At 35.4% G+C, this 13,162-nt stretch overlaps 1 protein-coding gene across 12 annotated transcripts in view; it reads right to left on the reverse strand.

The window, feature by feature from the left end:
- The window catches only part of IKZF2 (IKAROS family zinc finger 2), a 158,108-nt gene that overhangs the window by 41,241 nt on the left and 103,705 nt on the right, over positions 1 to 13,162 (reverse strand). For all 12 annotated transcript variants that reach the window (XM_044241534.1, XM_044241533.1, XM_044241532.1 and 9 more), the window contains one exon: positions 9,026 to 9,193. In XM_044241534.1, coding sequence (XP_044097469.1) covers positions 9,026 to 9,193 — 168 coding nt within the window. The remainder of the gene's footprint in view (positions 1 to 9,025; positions 9,194 to 13,162) is intronic.

The following is a 13,162-nucleotide window of genomic DNA, read 5'->3' on the forward strand; positions in this document are numbered from 1 at the left end:
ACATAATGTATACAAGAGTATAGATTATTTTCTCACTGGACCAAAAAATTTGACTGTGAACTTCAGCTGATACAGTGTTGATAATTCATTCCAATTCTTTATTTCTCTCCCCTTCACATTCCTTCCCACTCCCTCTTAGAATGTCATTTAAATTTCACATGTAAAAAGATTGGGTTTTTCCCCCTTTCTCAGCCACTCATTTTGTTTTGAGTGTTACAAAAAGCAAAAGTAGAAGGAGGGTTGCAATTGCTAGATATGTTTAAATTTAGCCAACATACTGAAATAAAATAAACACTGAAGATAGCCATACAAACAAAACTTAGATTCTATCACTTCACCTTTTTCTTTCTTTGTGAATGGACACTATTTCAGAAATAGGATATATCACTACTACAACCAAAGTAAGAAATGTTATGATTTCTTCTGTTATTATTTCAAGAAGTAGGGAACAAAATATGGGAGTTACTGACAAAAATTATCTGCTACCAAGAAAAGACTATCATATTAATCCAATATGTTTCCACAAATAATAAAATTAAACTATTCAAAAATTATTGTAAGAAAACAAACATTTTCATGGCAAATACTGCTAAATACTACTGAAGTATAATTGTTCTTTAAGGGGTTCTTTTTTAAAAATTATTTATTTATTTATTTGTTTGACAGAGAGAGAGATCACATATTTGTGGCAGAGAGGCAGGCAGAAAGAGAGAGGGAAAGCAAGCTCACTGGGCAGAGAGTCCGACGTGGGGCTCGATCTCAGGACTCTGGCTGGGATCATTCCTGAGCCGAAAGCATATGGTTAACCCACTGAGCCACTCAGGTGCTTATTCTTTAAGGGGTTCTGACTGGTTATTGTAAAACTGGACATCCTTCCAATTTAAAAAAAAATTATCAATGTCTGTAATAAAAAATTAAAGCACGCAATCAAATCAAGTAACCAGGGTTTTATAAACTTAAACCCATTTTCTATGTGTAAAAAGTGTAAAAAGTATTATTCAGGTACTAATTAGCAAAGGTGAGGGAAGGAAAATTCAACATTGTTTTATACTTTTTTGGTGTTCAGCACAACAGATGGGGCTTTGTAAAAAGTACTTTTTTTTTTTTTAAGATTTTTATTTATTTGACAGATCACAAGTAGGCAGAGAGGCAAGCAGAGAGAGAGAGAGGAGGAGGAGGCAGGCTCCCTGCTGAGCAGAGAGCCCGATGTGAGGCTCTATCCCAGGATCCTGGGATCATGACCTGAGCCGAAGGCAGAGGCTTTAATCACTGAGCCACCAAGGCGCCCCTGTAAAAAGTACTTTTAAATGGGAATGTGTTTTAAGTAAACTTCTGCATCTCTGAAGCTAAAAGTACAAAATCAGAAACTGTCCTTATCAAGGCTCCTTATCAAGGCTGTCTCTTAAATATAGGTTAGCAGACAGTTGTAGAGAAGTAGTAGAGGTACTGTGAAGGTCATCTGAAAAGCTTAAGACCTATTCCATTTTTTGTAAATCTATTTTAAAGTTAAAACAAACCACAACAAACTATAAGACAAAAAAGTGGGGTGTGGGGACTACTCTTTTACTCTTTAAGATTTGGTTGTAGTGAACAATCAGTAGTCAAGTCCAGGGAAAAAAGATAATACATTGTATTTAGCATCATATAATACTGGGGGTATGGGGAGACTTAAGATCAAATTAAGTGACTTGACAAAGTACTATAACTAATTTGCACTGAGCCCATTCCAAACTCAAATGTTTTGACTTCTTCTAAATAGTACTCTTTTCTTTATCATTTTGAGTTAATTTAATCAAGTTTTATGGAATAAACATACGGGGCTGTATCACTTATCCCATAACATACAGGTTTTGGAGTTTGACTGTCTTGGTGTGAATCTAGGCTCTGTAAAGTGCGACCTCTCTGAGCCTCTGTCTTTTCACCTATAATAAATATAGTAACAGCAAAAAGCTTTCTCGACTGACAGCCTCTTCCCGAAACACTGAATTCCTGGAGCTTGTAGGCCCCTCTTTTCATGTCACACATAAACACTTTCGAGTAGTTGAATTACAGAGTCCCTAAGAGTCAGTTATAATTCTAGCCAAGCCTATTTATGCCAGCTGTACCACCTATTATAATTAGGTAAATTATTTAAATATCCATATTTCAAGGAAATAAGTACAAAAAGAAAATTGGTTCTAAAAACTAATTTTGACACTTTGGAAAGATTTAATAAAGGTGAGTTGATTTTAAAAAATACTAAAGAATTAGAGGTGGGCAAAGATAGTCATAAAAATTAGTGCAAAATCTTAAAAATTTAATAGAAGTTTGATTGCATCACAAGGGTCTAAGTTCTTAAAGACACTGAAAATGGAATTAGAGATGATGCACTATATTTTTATGTTGAAAAATATAAACATAAGAACTTTTGTCAAAAGAATTTCTCATGTTGCTAGACTTATTGCTGTTAATTAATAAAATACCTAGTTTTGCTCATGTCAGATAAAAGGGCTTTAATTAAAGAAATAATCCTTGGGAAGTGCTTGCTGCAGTGCCTTGTGTCTAAGGAGGGTTCAAGAAATGCCAGATATTATCTGTAAATAACCTAACTATTGGGACTATACAATCAAAACCAAGACACTACCTGGTGTCCTCTAAAATATGCAAGTAGAGTTCCAAATAGGAAATTTCAGCTTATATGGGATCATACACGGGGTGTGGGGGGTGGTAGGGGAGTGGGGGAGGAAGGGTTAGCATTTATTGAATGTATTTTTCTTTTTTTTTCAATATTTTTTAAAATTTATTTTTATTTTTTATTTATTTTCAGCATAACAGTATTCATTGTTTTTGCACCACACCCAGTGCTCCATGCAAGCCATGCCCTCTCTAATACCCACCACCTGGTTCCCCCAACCTCCCACCCCCCCACCACTTCAAACCCCTCAGATTGTTTTTCAGAGTCCATAGTCTCTCATGGTTCACCTCCCCTTCCAATTTCCCCCAACTCCCTTCTCTCTAACTCCCCATGTCCTCCATGCTATTTGTTATGCTCCACAAATAAGTGAAACCATATGATAATTGACTCTCTCTGCTTGACTTATTTCACTCAGAATAAATAACCTAACTATTGGGACTATACAATCAAAACCAAGACACTACCTGGTGTCCTCTAAAATATACAAGTAGAGTTCCAAATAGGAAATATCAGCTTATATGGAATCATACACGGGGTGGGGGGCGGTGAGGGAATGGGGGAGGAAGGGTTAGCATTTATTGAATGTATTTTTCTAATTTTTTTTTAATTTAACACATAAGTGTACATCAATGCCAAGCTCTTTGTTACCAACCTAGTAGAGAAAAAATTTCAAATCTAAAATATAGGAAGCAAAGATGCAATATTAATACTCTACAGCACAATAACAAACTAAAACAATGGATAGTCATTACCCAAAGTGGGGGAGAGGAAGGAGGAAGCAAAATACTTTGTACTGATAATATCCATAAAAACAGAAATTAAGATTAAAATCACTACATTTGCCTGAATACCCTATACTAGTAATTTTAAGCACTAGTTCCTAAATTTTAGTCTATCTGTGGCATATTCTGTGTCACCTTTATAGCCATTTGCACCCTTCTTTGCTCCTGCAGAAAGCTAATTTCTATTGCCTTTATCAGTAGGCTCTTCTGTCCTTTGGCTTCTTGCTAGCCTTAGTGCATGTGGGGAATCAGCAAGAGACTAGAGAGTGGAAAGACTGAGGTCAAGGTGTTTATTCTTCAGTCACAGGTTAGCAGGAGAACATTCCTCATCAAAGCTCAGTGTTTAAGACCCATCTCCTACCTCTTCTAATTCCAGTGATCTCTTGATCCCCTCCAGACATAGGGTTGCTAATGGTTTCTTGCTATTGCTAGTGTTGTAATGCTTCAACCATCCTTCGTTGGTTTCCTTTATGCCTCACTATTCTCTTGTAAATATTACCATGAATGTCTCCAAATTTTTCCCATTGAGCAATTTCTCATTGCTCCTGTCAGGGCCTTGGTTGATAGTTACTGGTAGCAGGAGTGGCCCAAGGCCTCAGAGAGTCAAAATCGCATTCTGGCACTGAGTTGCTCAATATAAAGAGAACAAGATGGCTTTCTTACTGGGGAGTTAATGGAATACTACTAATTCTAGCTATTTGCTGGCAATATGATTACCCAAATTATCACTGCTGGTAGCATGTAGCCTTGCTGAAGTGCAGTGGTGGCATGTAGAGTGAAGACTGTAGTATGATACAGCTAACTCTGATGACCCTAAGGATTACATAAAGGAGGAAGGACAGTTTGAAGGTCTTGAATGCTCACTTCATGTCAGAGCAGAAGGTGGAATGTCAAAGTCCTCTGTCAGCTTTAAAAGAGTCCTTATTTACCTAAGCCTAAGGGCAAATAAGGCTGAAAACCAACTCCAGAATCTGATTTGAAGGGTTATAGAGTTGCCACACTAAATAAAATGGGCAGTACCAATACAACCTGGTCATGGCAATGGATTAGTGAAACATGGAATGGTACTATCTGATCAAATACCAAGGCGTAGAATGTTGAACCTGCAAACACTTCCAAACCCCCCTTGCTGGAAGACACAGTCCTCACTCTCCACCTTTCCATCTAAGGAAACTAATGTCTATAAATCAGCATTCCCATAAAGTAAGAAGACTTTCGATTGTTTCAGCCAAAGCAAGAACCCAATCAGAAAATGGCAATTCCTTTCAGGACTCATTCCTATTAACTCTCATTGTCCATAGGCTCATAATAAATTAGATTCTAATATAACCAAAATCAAGGCCTGATCCAGGAGGCGACAGCCCTATACACTGAAGGAATCACGAAACGGCCAATTGTACCAGCAGGAGTCCAGTTAGCATGTAAGGGAATGAATCGATTTTAAGAATTTTACAACAAGAAGATGAAACAAAATACTAGATTGGGCCAAATTTTTATCAATTTATATGCATTCACCTGGATTTGGGATTTAATATATTGCCTTGAACAAGTGGGAGTGACTAATTGAACCCTTGATTCAGTGATGGCTTATTAGTAAAAAGTTGAAATGCCAGGGTTTCCTGGCATAGCAAAGAGGAAGAAGAACAAAAGTTCAAATAAGTAAGAATAATGTAAAGGATCTATTATGAATCATCGGTTCAGCCTGCCACTTACATACTTCTAGAAGGGCCTGTGGGAAACTCCCTTCACCCAAGAATTACACTGGTCATGAAAGAAGCCACATGCTTGAAAAGCTTTATGGTAATTGTCTTCTCTGGGCTGGACAGAACAATGGCAGATGTTGCAAACAGATCTGGCCTCCTTGATTTAAATGTATATGTGATCTCAGAGTGGCACAGGCTCTACGGCAGGAAATGGAAATACCAAATCCTACCGCAGATTATTAGTCTATTAGATTAGCTCTGAGTTGACATTAATCTCTGGAACCCAAAATGCCATTGTAGTTGACCAGTTCAAAGTGGGGGTATATGGAGGTCAAGGTATATATGTAGGCTTTTCCCAAGTCCATCTTACAGTATTTTGGGAATAAATAAACTTAGTAATGGACAGAATTCTTATGTTGGTTCCCTGACCTACAGCAATCATGGAAAGCCAAGAACTGTGCTTGTCCGATGCAAGTATGAATCAGACACATAATTTTACATTTTCTAGTGGCCACATTTTAAAAAGGTGGAATTAATTTTAATAGATTTCATTTAATAAGAAAATATTATTTCAACACATAGCACTAGCCACAGGAGGCTAGTCGCTACCAGATTGGAGATCACAGCCCTAGACTTAAAGATAGTAAAATACAAATGAAAGAGGTTGGCATGGCGATTCCTACTACATACCCATGTATACTGCTGATGAGGTTAATGCAAGCTAGATGGTTCTGTGGATGCATGCAGTCTTAATCACATCAAAATGCCGACTACAGATGCAGTTCTAGCTGTAATACCGTTACTGGCACATGTTAACATATAACATAGCCCCTGATACCAGGTATGGAGATAATGACTTAACAATTTCTTTGGAAAATAATTCCTTATCAACAGATAATCTGAAGCACTTTGCCTTCACACTGCAGGGAGAGCATACTTTTATTATCTTAGCTTAAGGCTAGGTCAACTCTTCTGTTATAATACAGTCCAAAGAAATCTAGTTCATCTTGACAGTCCACAGAACATCAAGTTGGAACATTACATTCACGGTACTGACTGGACATGGTGAGCAGGAAGCAGTAAATACCTGAGATGCCTCCGTAAGATATATGCCAGAGGAGAGGAGATAACTGCCACAGAAAGTTCAGAGAAGCACAGTATTAGTGTAATGTTATGGATTTGGTGGTCTAGACATGTTGAATTAGGTCCTCTATGATAAATGAAAATTGGGTGCACTTTGCAAGTTTCACCATGAAGAAGGCATGGTTTGTATGCTGCTCTGATGTATGTGCTAGGTACCCAAGGAAAGAGTCTTTCCACCAGGGATCAGAGGTCTGGAACTGTCATATTGGACTACCCCCTGGCTATTTGGGGCATCTCAAGCTGCTAAACTAAGAGGGAGAGAAGTGGGCTATTGGTTGGTGACTTTTCTAGACTACCAAGATGATTCTGGGTTGTTATGTTTGGAACTCAGGTACCTCTTTTAAAAAATGTTCCCAATAATCCTGGTTACTGAAAAATTGCAGTAATGCAAGGAAAACAGGATAGTGAAGTCCTCAGAATTTGTAGAAATTAATGTTTGGGTCACTCATCAGATAAAGAATCCTGTTCAGCCCAGGTGCTAAAAACGAGGGTAAGAGTAAGAGAAAGATGGAATTGGTAGCAGAAGAAAGCTGGAATAACCAATTTGGGCTTTCTGAACAATTAGATGGCACGGAATTTAGCAGCTATATTTTATGTTGTATCTACTACAAAAAGCATTGGCAATGGCAAATATTTTAGATTACAGTTAGAAATGTAACTGAATTCATATCACCTGTTGATGATGCAGTAGGTAGATGACACCTTCCTCTCTCTCACTGCTCCGTTTAACTCTCTTTAATTAGTCAGTTTGAGTATACTATCTATTTATATATCTACATAATCAAGACTTTGTATACCAAATTGCAAAATAATAGCATGATTGCAGTTACAGGGTCCATGTCTTTGTTTTTTTCGAACCTCAAAGTAGCAGTGATTTACTTACAAAATGTGCAATTTCACAGAAATAGCTTCACTTTATACACACAAACTTCATAATCACACAAACCATGTAAGTGTTGTCAAGTGTCTGGCCTGGTGGAACCCAATGGGAGTGGCCTGCATTTGGAGTAACATCTTTCTCATTCCTTACTTCATTCGCCGCCAACCAGGAACCTCTAGATGACTCATGACTAATTTGCAAAAAAGATGCTGATTGCAACTGCCCAGAGTTCAGTAGAAACAAAAACCAAGGTGTCTTCTTAGACACCACCCACAGGGATGGATGTGTTAAAAGAACAAAAAGGAAATCAAGACAACACAAATTAAGATACTGAAAGCCTTCCAGAGGTTGAGCTTTGAAGGCACTGAACCTTCCAAGGGCAATATAGCAATCCCGGTAAAGTAGCATGTGTATATTATATCATGATATTAAAAGCAACACAATTTTGCAAACAATGAAACAGATGTTTAAAGTTATATTTTTTCCTCAACTTCACGTAATAGATAATGTTCATGAAAATTGATCTTTTACACCATCTGTGGTCAATTCAATAACGCTTTAATAAGCCAGAATACATGGCTAGGTAAAGGAATTAACTGTCATGTCTTAAAAATATCCTTCAAGAAAGAATAATTTTTATAATAAAGATGTAATTTTCATAGCATAAGTTAAAATAAAATATAAAATGTCATAGTTGGAAATAAGGGAATTACTTTGAATCAAGGAGGAAAGTAACTGTATATACTTAAAATATTTTGTTTTTATGTTTGCATTCATTTTATTTTTCTATAACTGCTCCAAATTTACAAGTTAATGCCTAAAATAGTTTCACACATTTCATATTCACATTAAAAACCAAGTAAAGCCTAAAAAAAAAAAAAAAAAAAAAAAAAAACCAAGTAAAGCCTTAAGGATTAATACGGAAAATGTAAAAAAAGATAATACAAGCATTCTCTCACAATCCATAGCACTCTCCAATACAATTCGTCAATGTAGATGAAAATATCACTTCCATCAAATCTTCATATTAAAATTAAAATTTAATATGTCATTATGGACAGAAGGAGGATATAAAACTGGCTTGAGAGTATTCTATATTAATTTTCCACCTTTAACTTTTTGGTTATGGCAATTCATGCTAAAAGTCAAATGAGATTCATTCAGATTTCTAATCATTCTTTGTCTTTTATGTACTATATCCTAGCATTTTAAAAATATCACACTTACTCTAGATTTTTTAATGATGATTTATGAAGCAAAGAAAAGTTTCAGAGAAAATCCAATGACTACATTTTGAGAGTTAAAGAAACAAGGCGTGTTTAAAGGAAATATAAAATACTCTAACAGCCAATTTTCTAATAAGCATAATATTTTCAAGCTTAAAAATAGCAATGTTTGTTTTCCCACTGAGGTCCCAGACTGGACACTCTTATCAGTTGAAAAGTACCACAGCTTTCATCTCCTCTATGGTAATATCAGCACGTAACTATGGTATTTTACTTGATTTTCCATTATCCGGGATTAACCATAATTATTGAATTAATAATTATAAAATTAAAAATCATACAGAATCTATAGAACAGTTGTTTCCTTACTTCAATAGCTCGAAATAAAAGATTCTTCAGCTGATGGTGCTACTTTCTGCCAAGTCTGTAAGTCTAAAAAAAGGAAGGGCCATATGCATCTTGCAAGACTTATCAGTTATTCAATGTACACAAATAAAAATATTGTTGAGCTCATTCCTAGCTACGTACAAAGCTGTAAGTTATTCTGTATTACTCTATAACACTTTCCTGAATTTCTTATATTTTAGCTTTCTTCTCAAAGAGTCAGTGACACTTACCAGAGTGGGTCCTGAGGTGTCCTGTGAGGGCGTCCCTTCTTCTACAGGCATAGCTACAAAAAGGACATTTGAACGGCTTCTCTCCAGAGTGTAACTTTATGTGTCTCAAAAGGTTGCCCTTCTGAGTAAAAGAGGCTCCACACTGGTTACAGTGGAAGGGACGTTCACCTGCCAAAGGGAAAAGAAGTGGGAACGATCGAGTGGGTTATGAGTACCGGACTGGTCGGCTGTATGCTATGAACTGGCAGCGGCTCTCTGTGCTTAGAGTTTTCTCCCTCCTCAGACTTCTGAACCTTTTTCTTCCTAAAATCTGTTAATACTGAAGCCTTAAACTTCAGGTCAAGCGTGGTTTCCTCTCCTCATACAATTTTACTGGATTCCTGTTACTGGCTCAAAAGAATCAGTAATCGCATTGACCACTGTTTGAACAACTAAGTGCCATCACTTCACTGACTTTACTGGTTGCTTTACATAGAATATTTAAAATCTTAAAATGATATTACTAATTAGGTCCCTATAATTTCAATTTTCAAATGAAGAACTTGAAGTTCAAGTATCAAAGTATCTGATTATAGTTACGGAGCTAATAAGTACTCAAACTGATAGGAATCTTGCTCCATTGGACTACAAAATCTTGCTCTACTGAACCATGCTATATCTCTTTTAATATTACAGAAATTTTGAATTTGAGTTGAATTTTGACTCTTTAGTCTAACTCTCTGATTTAGCCTTTGATTTTGTCCCTGGGGGCCAGATTACAATGTTCATTATCACAAAATCTCTCCAAATTAGGCCAGGCCCAGGTCTCTCCATTCTCCTAGTCATCAACAGTGAAAGCTTTGGCAAAATTTCCTGACATAAACAAGAAGAGTCCAAAGAAAATTATTCATCCAGGTATTTCCTGTATTCTTTTTGTTGTGAAAATAATTTGAGAGAAACATTTTCCTTCTTTCCTCCCATTACTGGATACTGCTATAAAACTGTTCAGCCAGAATTATCAGTTTAGTCTATTGTCATCAACTGGCTGTCACCAAGGTCACTGAACATAAAAACATATAGTTGGGGAAGCAGTAAAATTAGCATTTAGGGTCAAACCACGAAGAAAATACTATTATTTTAAGTTTGCTGATCTCTAAAGATATTTATGAACTAAGTTATAAATTAATATATACACAGTACAAAATAGTAAAGTTCAAAGTTTAGAACGGACATAAAGTTTTTAAAAAATGCTCCTTTGGTTTAACTGGACTATTTCTGTACTTGAGGTCAGATGAAGATTGTAATTTTAATACTTAAAAATTTATACTGAATTCTCATGTTTTATATCTTTAACTGAAACATTTGAAAATAGTGAATAATGAAACCTCATTATTTTGGGGGGCCCTTAATTAATGCAAACTCAATGATCCTTCTATTAAAGGAAGCTAGGAGTCATAAAGAAGATAAATTGGCCATTTTCTTGCAGTTGCCACTGCATATTCTATCACATAGATTTGTTATAAAACCTAAAGAAATTAAAAAATGGATACATCAGGTGTATCTCAAATTCTGTACTTTTTTCTCATTTTGGAACTTCATGAGATACATATCCAAAAAATTATAATCTATGTGTTCATGTAAGAAGGGTAAAAGTTTTTCTAACAAAATCTGGAGATCTGAATTACATTTACAAAAAGGCCTTGTACTAGTGTATCATGTAAAAAAAATATTTTAAAAGTCATCTTAAATTTTATCTTATTTCATTTGTTTGATGAAATTGGCAAATTAAATCAACACTAAATACAGCTTAAAAGAGAAATACTTTACCGAAAAATTTCTTATATGAAGTCTTACAAAGTAATCAAAGTTTGAAAATAAATCTAAATTTGGTAAATCTTTACACACATATGCACACACAAACACACACACATAACAATTTGTTGGCTTTTTATGTCAATGAAATAGCAGTCTATAGCTCTTTAAAACCAGGAATTTCTACTTCCCACCCCTGCCATGGAATTACTAATAAAAAAGAAGAATGTACTTTCTTCATGAGAATTTTTATATCGTAGGAAAATAGCAAATGCAAATTATACTTTCCCCTCCAAATACTTGATTTTACTTTTGAAATCTGTCGGAGTCTTCCAGGCAATTAATAAATTAGTATGCAATAACTTTAAAGTGAATTAAATCAGTTTGGTGAACAAAAACCATTTGAAATCAAGTTTGCCTTTAGAAAATACTCCTATAACGTGCTAACTTAGATTTTCATTAAGCCTCCTACAATTGAAATATTTAAAAATTCCTAATTTAGAGTACTGAATTTGTCATTCCAAGTAATGCTAATCAAAAAGGAAAAAATAATAAGGATAACTCTTAAAAAGAATTTTGAAATTCACCTAATTGAGTTTATGAGACCAATGACAGGGTAATTTTATTTTTACACTAACAAATATTCCAGATATCTTCAAATATGTTTTAACAGAATTGCATCTGAATTTATGTGATCATCCTTAAAGGGGCAGGAGAAATGAAAAGGGGTCTAGGTATATTGGGAAATACTGTCTGTTGCTGAGTGTGTCTTAGTGTGGAGTCTTTTGCCAACTATATTCCCATGGCCCTGAGAAATAAAGAAAGGCATGATGAAGGTTTACAAACCCTGTTCCCATTTTTGATAAGAGGAAAGAAGCAATCATAGTAATGCACTTTGATTGCAGCTGGATGAAGTTTTGAGAAACACTGATCTACATGGATTAAGTCTTGAATTGGGATTAAGAGAGACATGTAAAATGATCTGATATTTAAGTAAAAGGTTCATATATTGTGTCTGTGCCTTGAAACAACACATCTCAATTATTTTTTAAATAATTTGCTTTTTCTTTAATAAACAGGCTTACTCAACTAGTTCTTTTCAAATCAGTTGAGACTTTGCCTGAAAAATATATTAATCATGTTCTTCTGATATAAACAAAAGCAAACTTCAGAAAAACACCACAAAGGTGCTAAGTACACTATACCTAATCCAACTGAAAAAATCAAGTAGGCTATTGTATCTGTGATAACCAATTCCCCCATGGATGGGTACAAAAGTCTGGATTAACAACTCTGAATCCAGGAGAACAATTAATATGGAGACATGCTATCATTCATTTCCATTCTTAATCTGCTTTTTGTTTTGTTTTTGTTTTTTAAATCTGCTAATCCGCTCAAGGACCTTTTTTAGTTATTCCCAGAATGAAGTTATTTATTCTTATTTTGAAATAAACTGCATTTCACTCTTTTATGTACTTTCATAAACACATTATTTCTAGGTGTGTGTTTAAAGATTCAACTGAAATACAAGTATACATGCATCAGTTTGCTTTGGTGCATCAACGACAGGGTGTTCCTGTGTTGGATGGAACAACCACCTAAAAATATGAAAAATCCCATGTACCTGTTGAAAGGGCCTTGGAGCAAAAGAATGATTCCACATAGCTACAACGTACACGAAGTTACGAAGATGGGAGTACTCTACCCCAAAGAAGGGCAAAGTTAAGAACAGTCTATATTTATAATGGTCCACATCAATTCATGTTGAAGCATGAATTGATTTACTACCCCTACTTCTTTTACTCCGCCCCTGTCGCAGTGAAGAGTGCCTGGAGTATCCGATGACAATATTACCTGATTACCTACTAAAGTAGCAACACCAAGAAATGACACCAAGCCATGTATAAGACACTGGAATTGGCACTTTAGTAGAGTTTGAAAGAGAAAGAAGAAGTGAATTAGATATGATACTCCACATCATTTTAGTAAACTGGGTGGTTGTTGTGTATCTTTTTCTACTATCCATTTTATAATGGATATTCTATGACACACAAGTATGTTTCCCAAAGGCTTTATAAGGATTTAAGACCGTGCCTTGGACACTAGCTATTAATAATTGGTAAAAGGGGGAAATTCTGAAATGAAGATAGTAATTCTTGGCATTAATGAGAAAACATTTCGTTTATGACTAGATCTCAACCACATTTTTTCAATCTAGTTCAAGTTAAACACACACACACACACACACACACACACACACAAAGACTTTGTATTCTCAAAGAATACAAAAAGGGAGTTGAAAAGGTCATGACCTATTCAGATGTATAAACTGGGTCATCAGAAATA

This window comes from Neovison vison, chromosome 3 (genome assembly GCF_020171115.1).
Source record: "Neovison vison isolate M4711 chromosome 3, ASM_NN_V1, whole genome shotgun sequence".
In the NCBI taxonomy this organism is placed as follows: Eukaryota; Metazoa; Chordata; class Mammalia; order Carnivora; family Mustelidae; genus Neogale; species Neogale vison.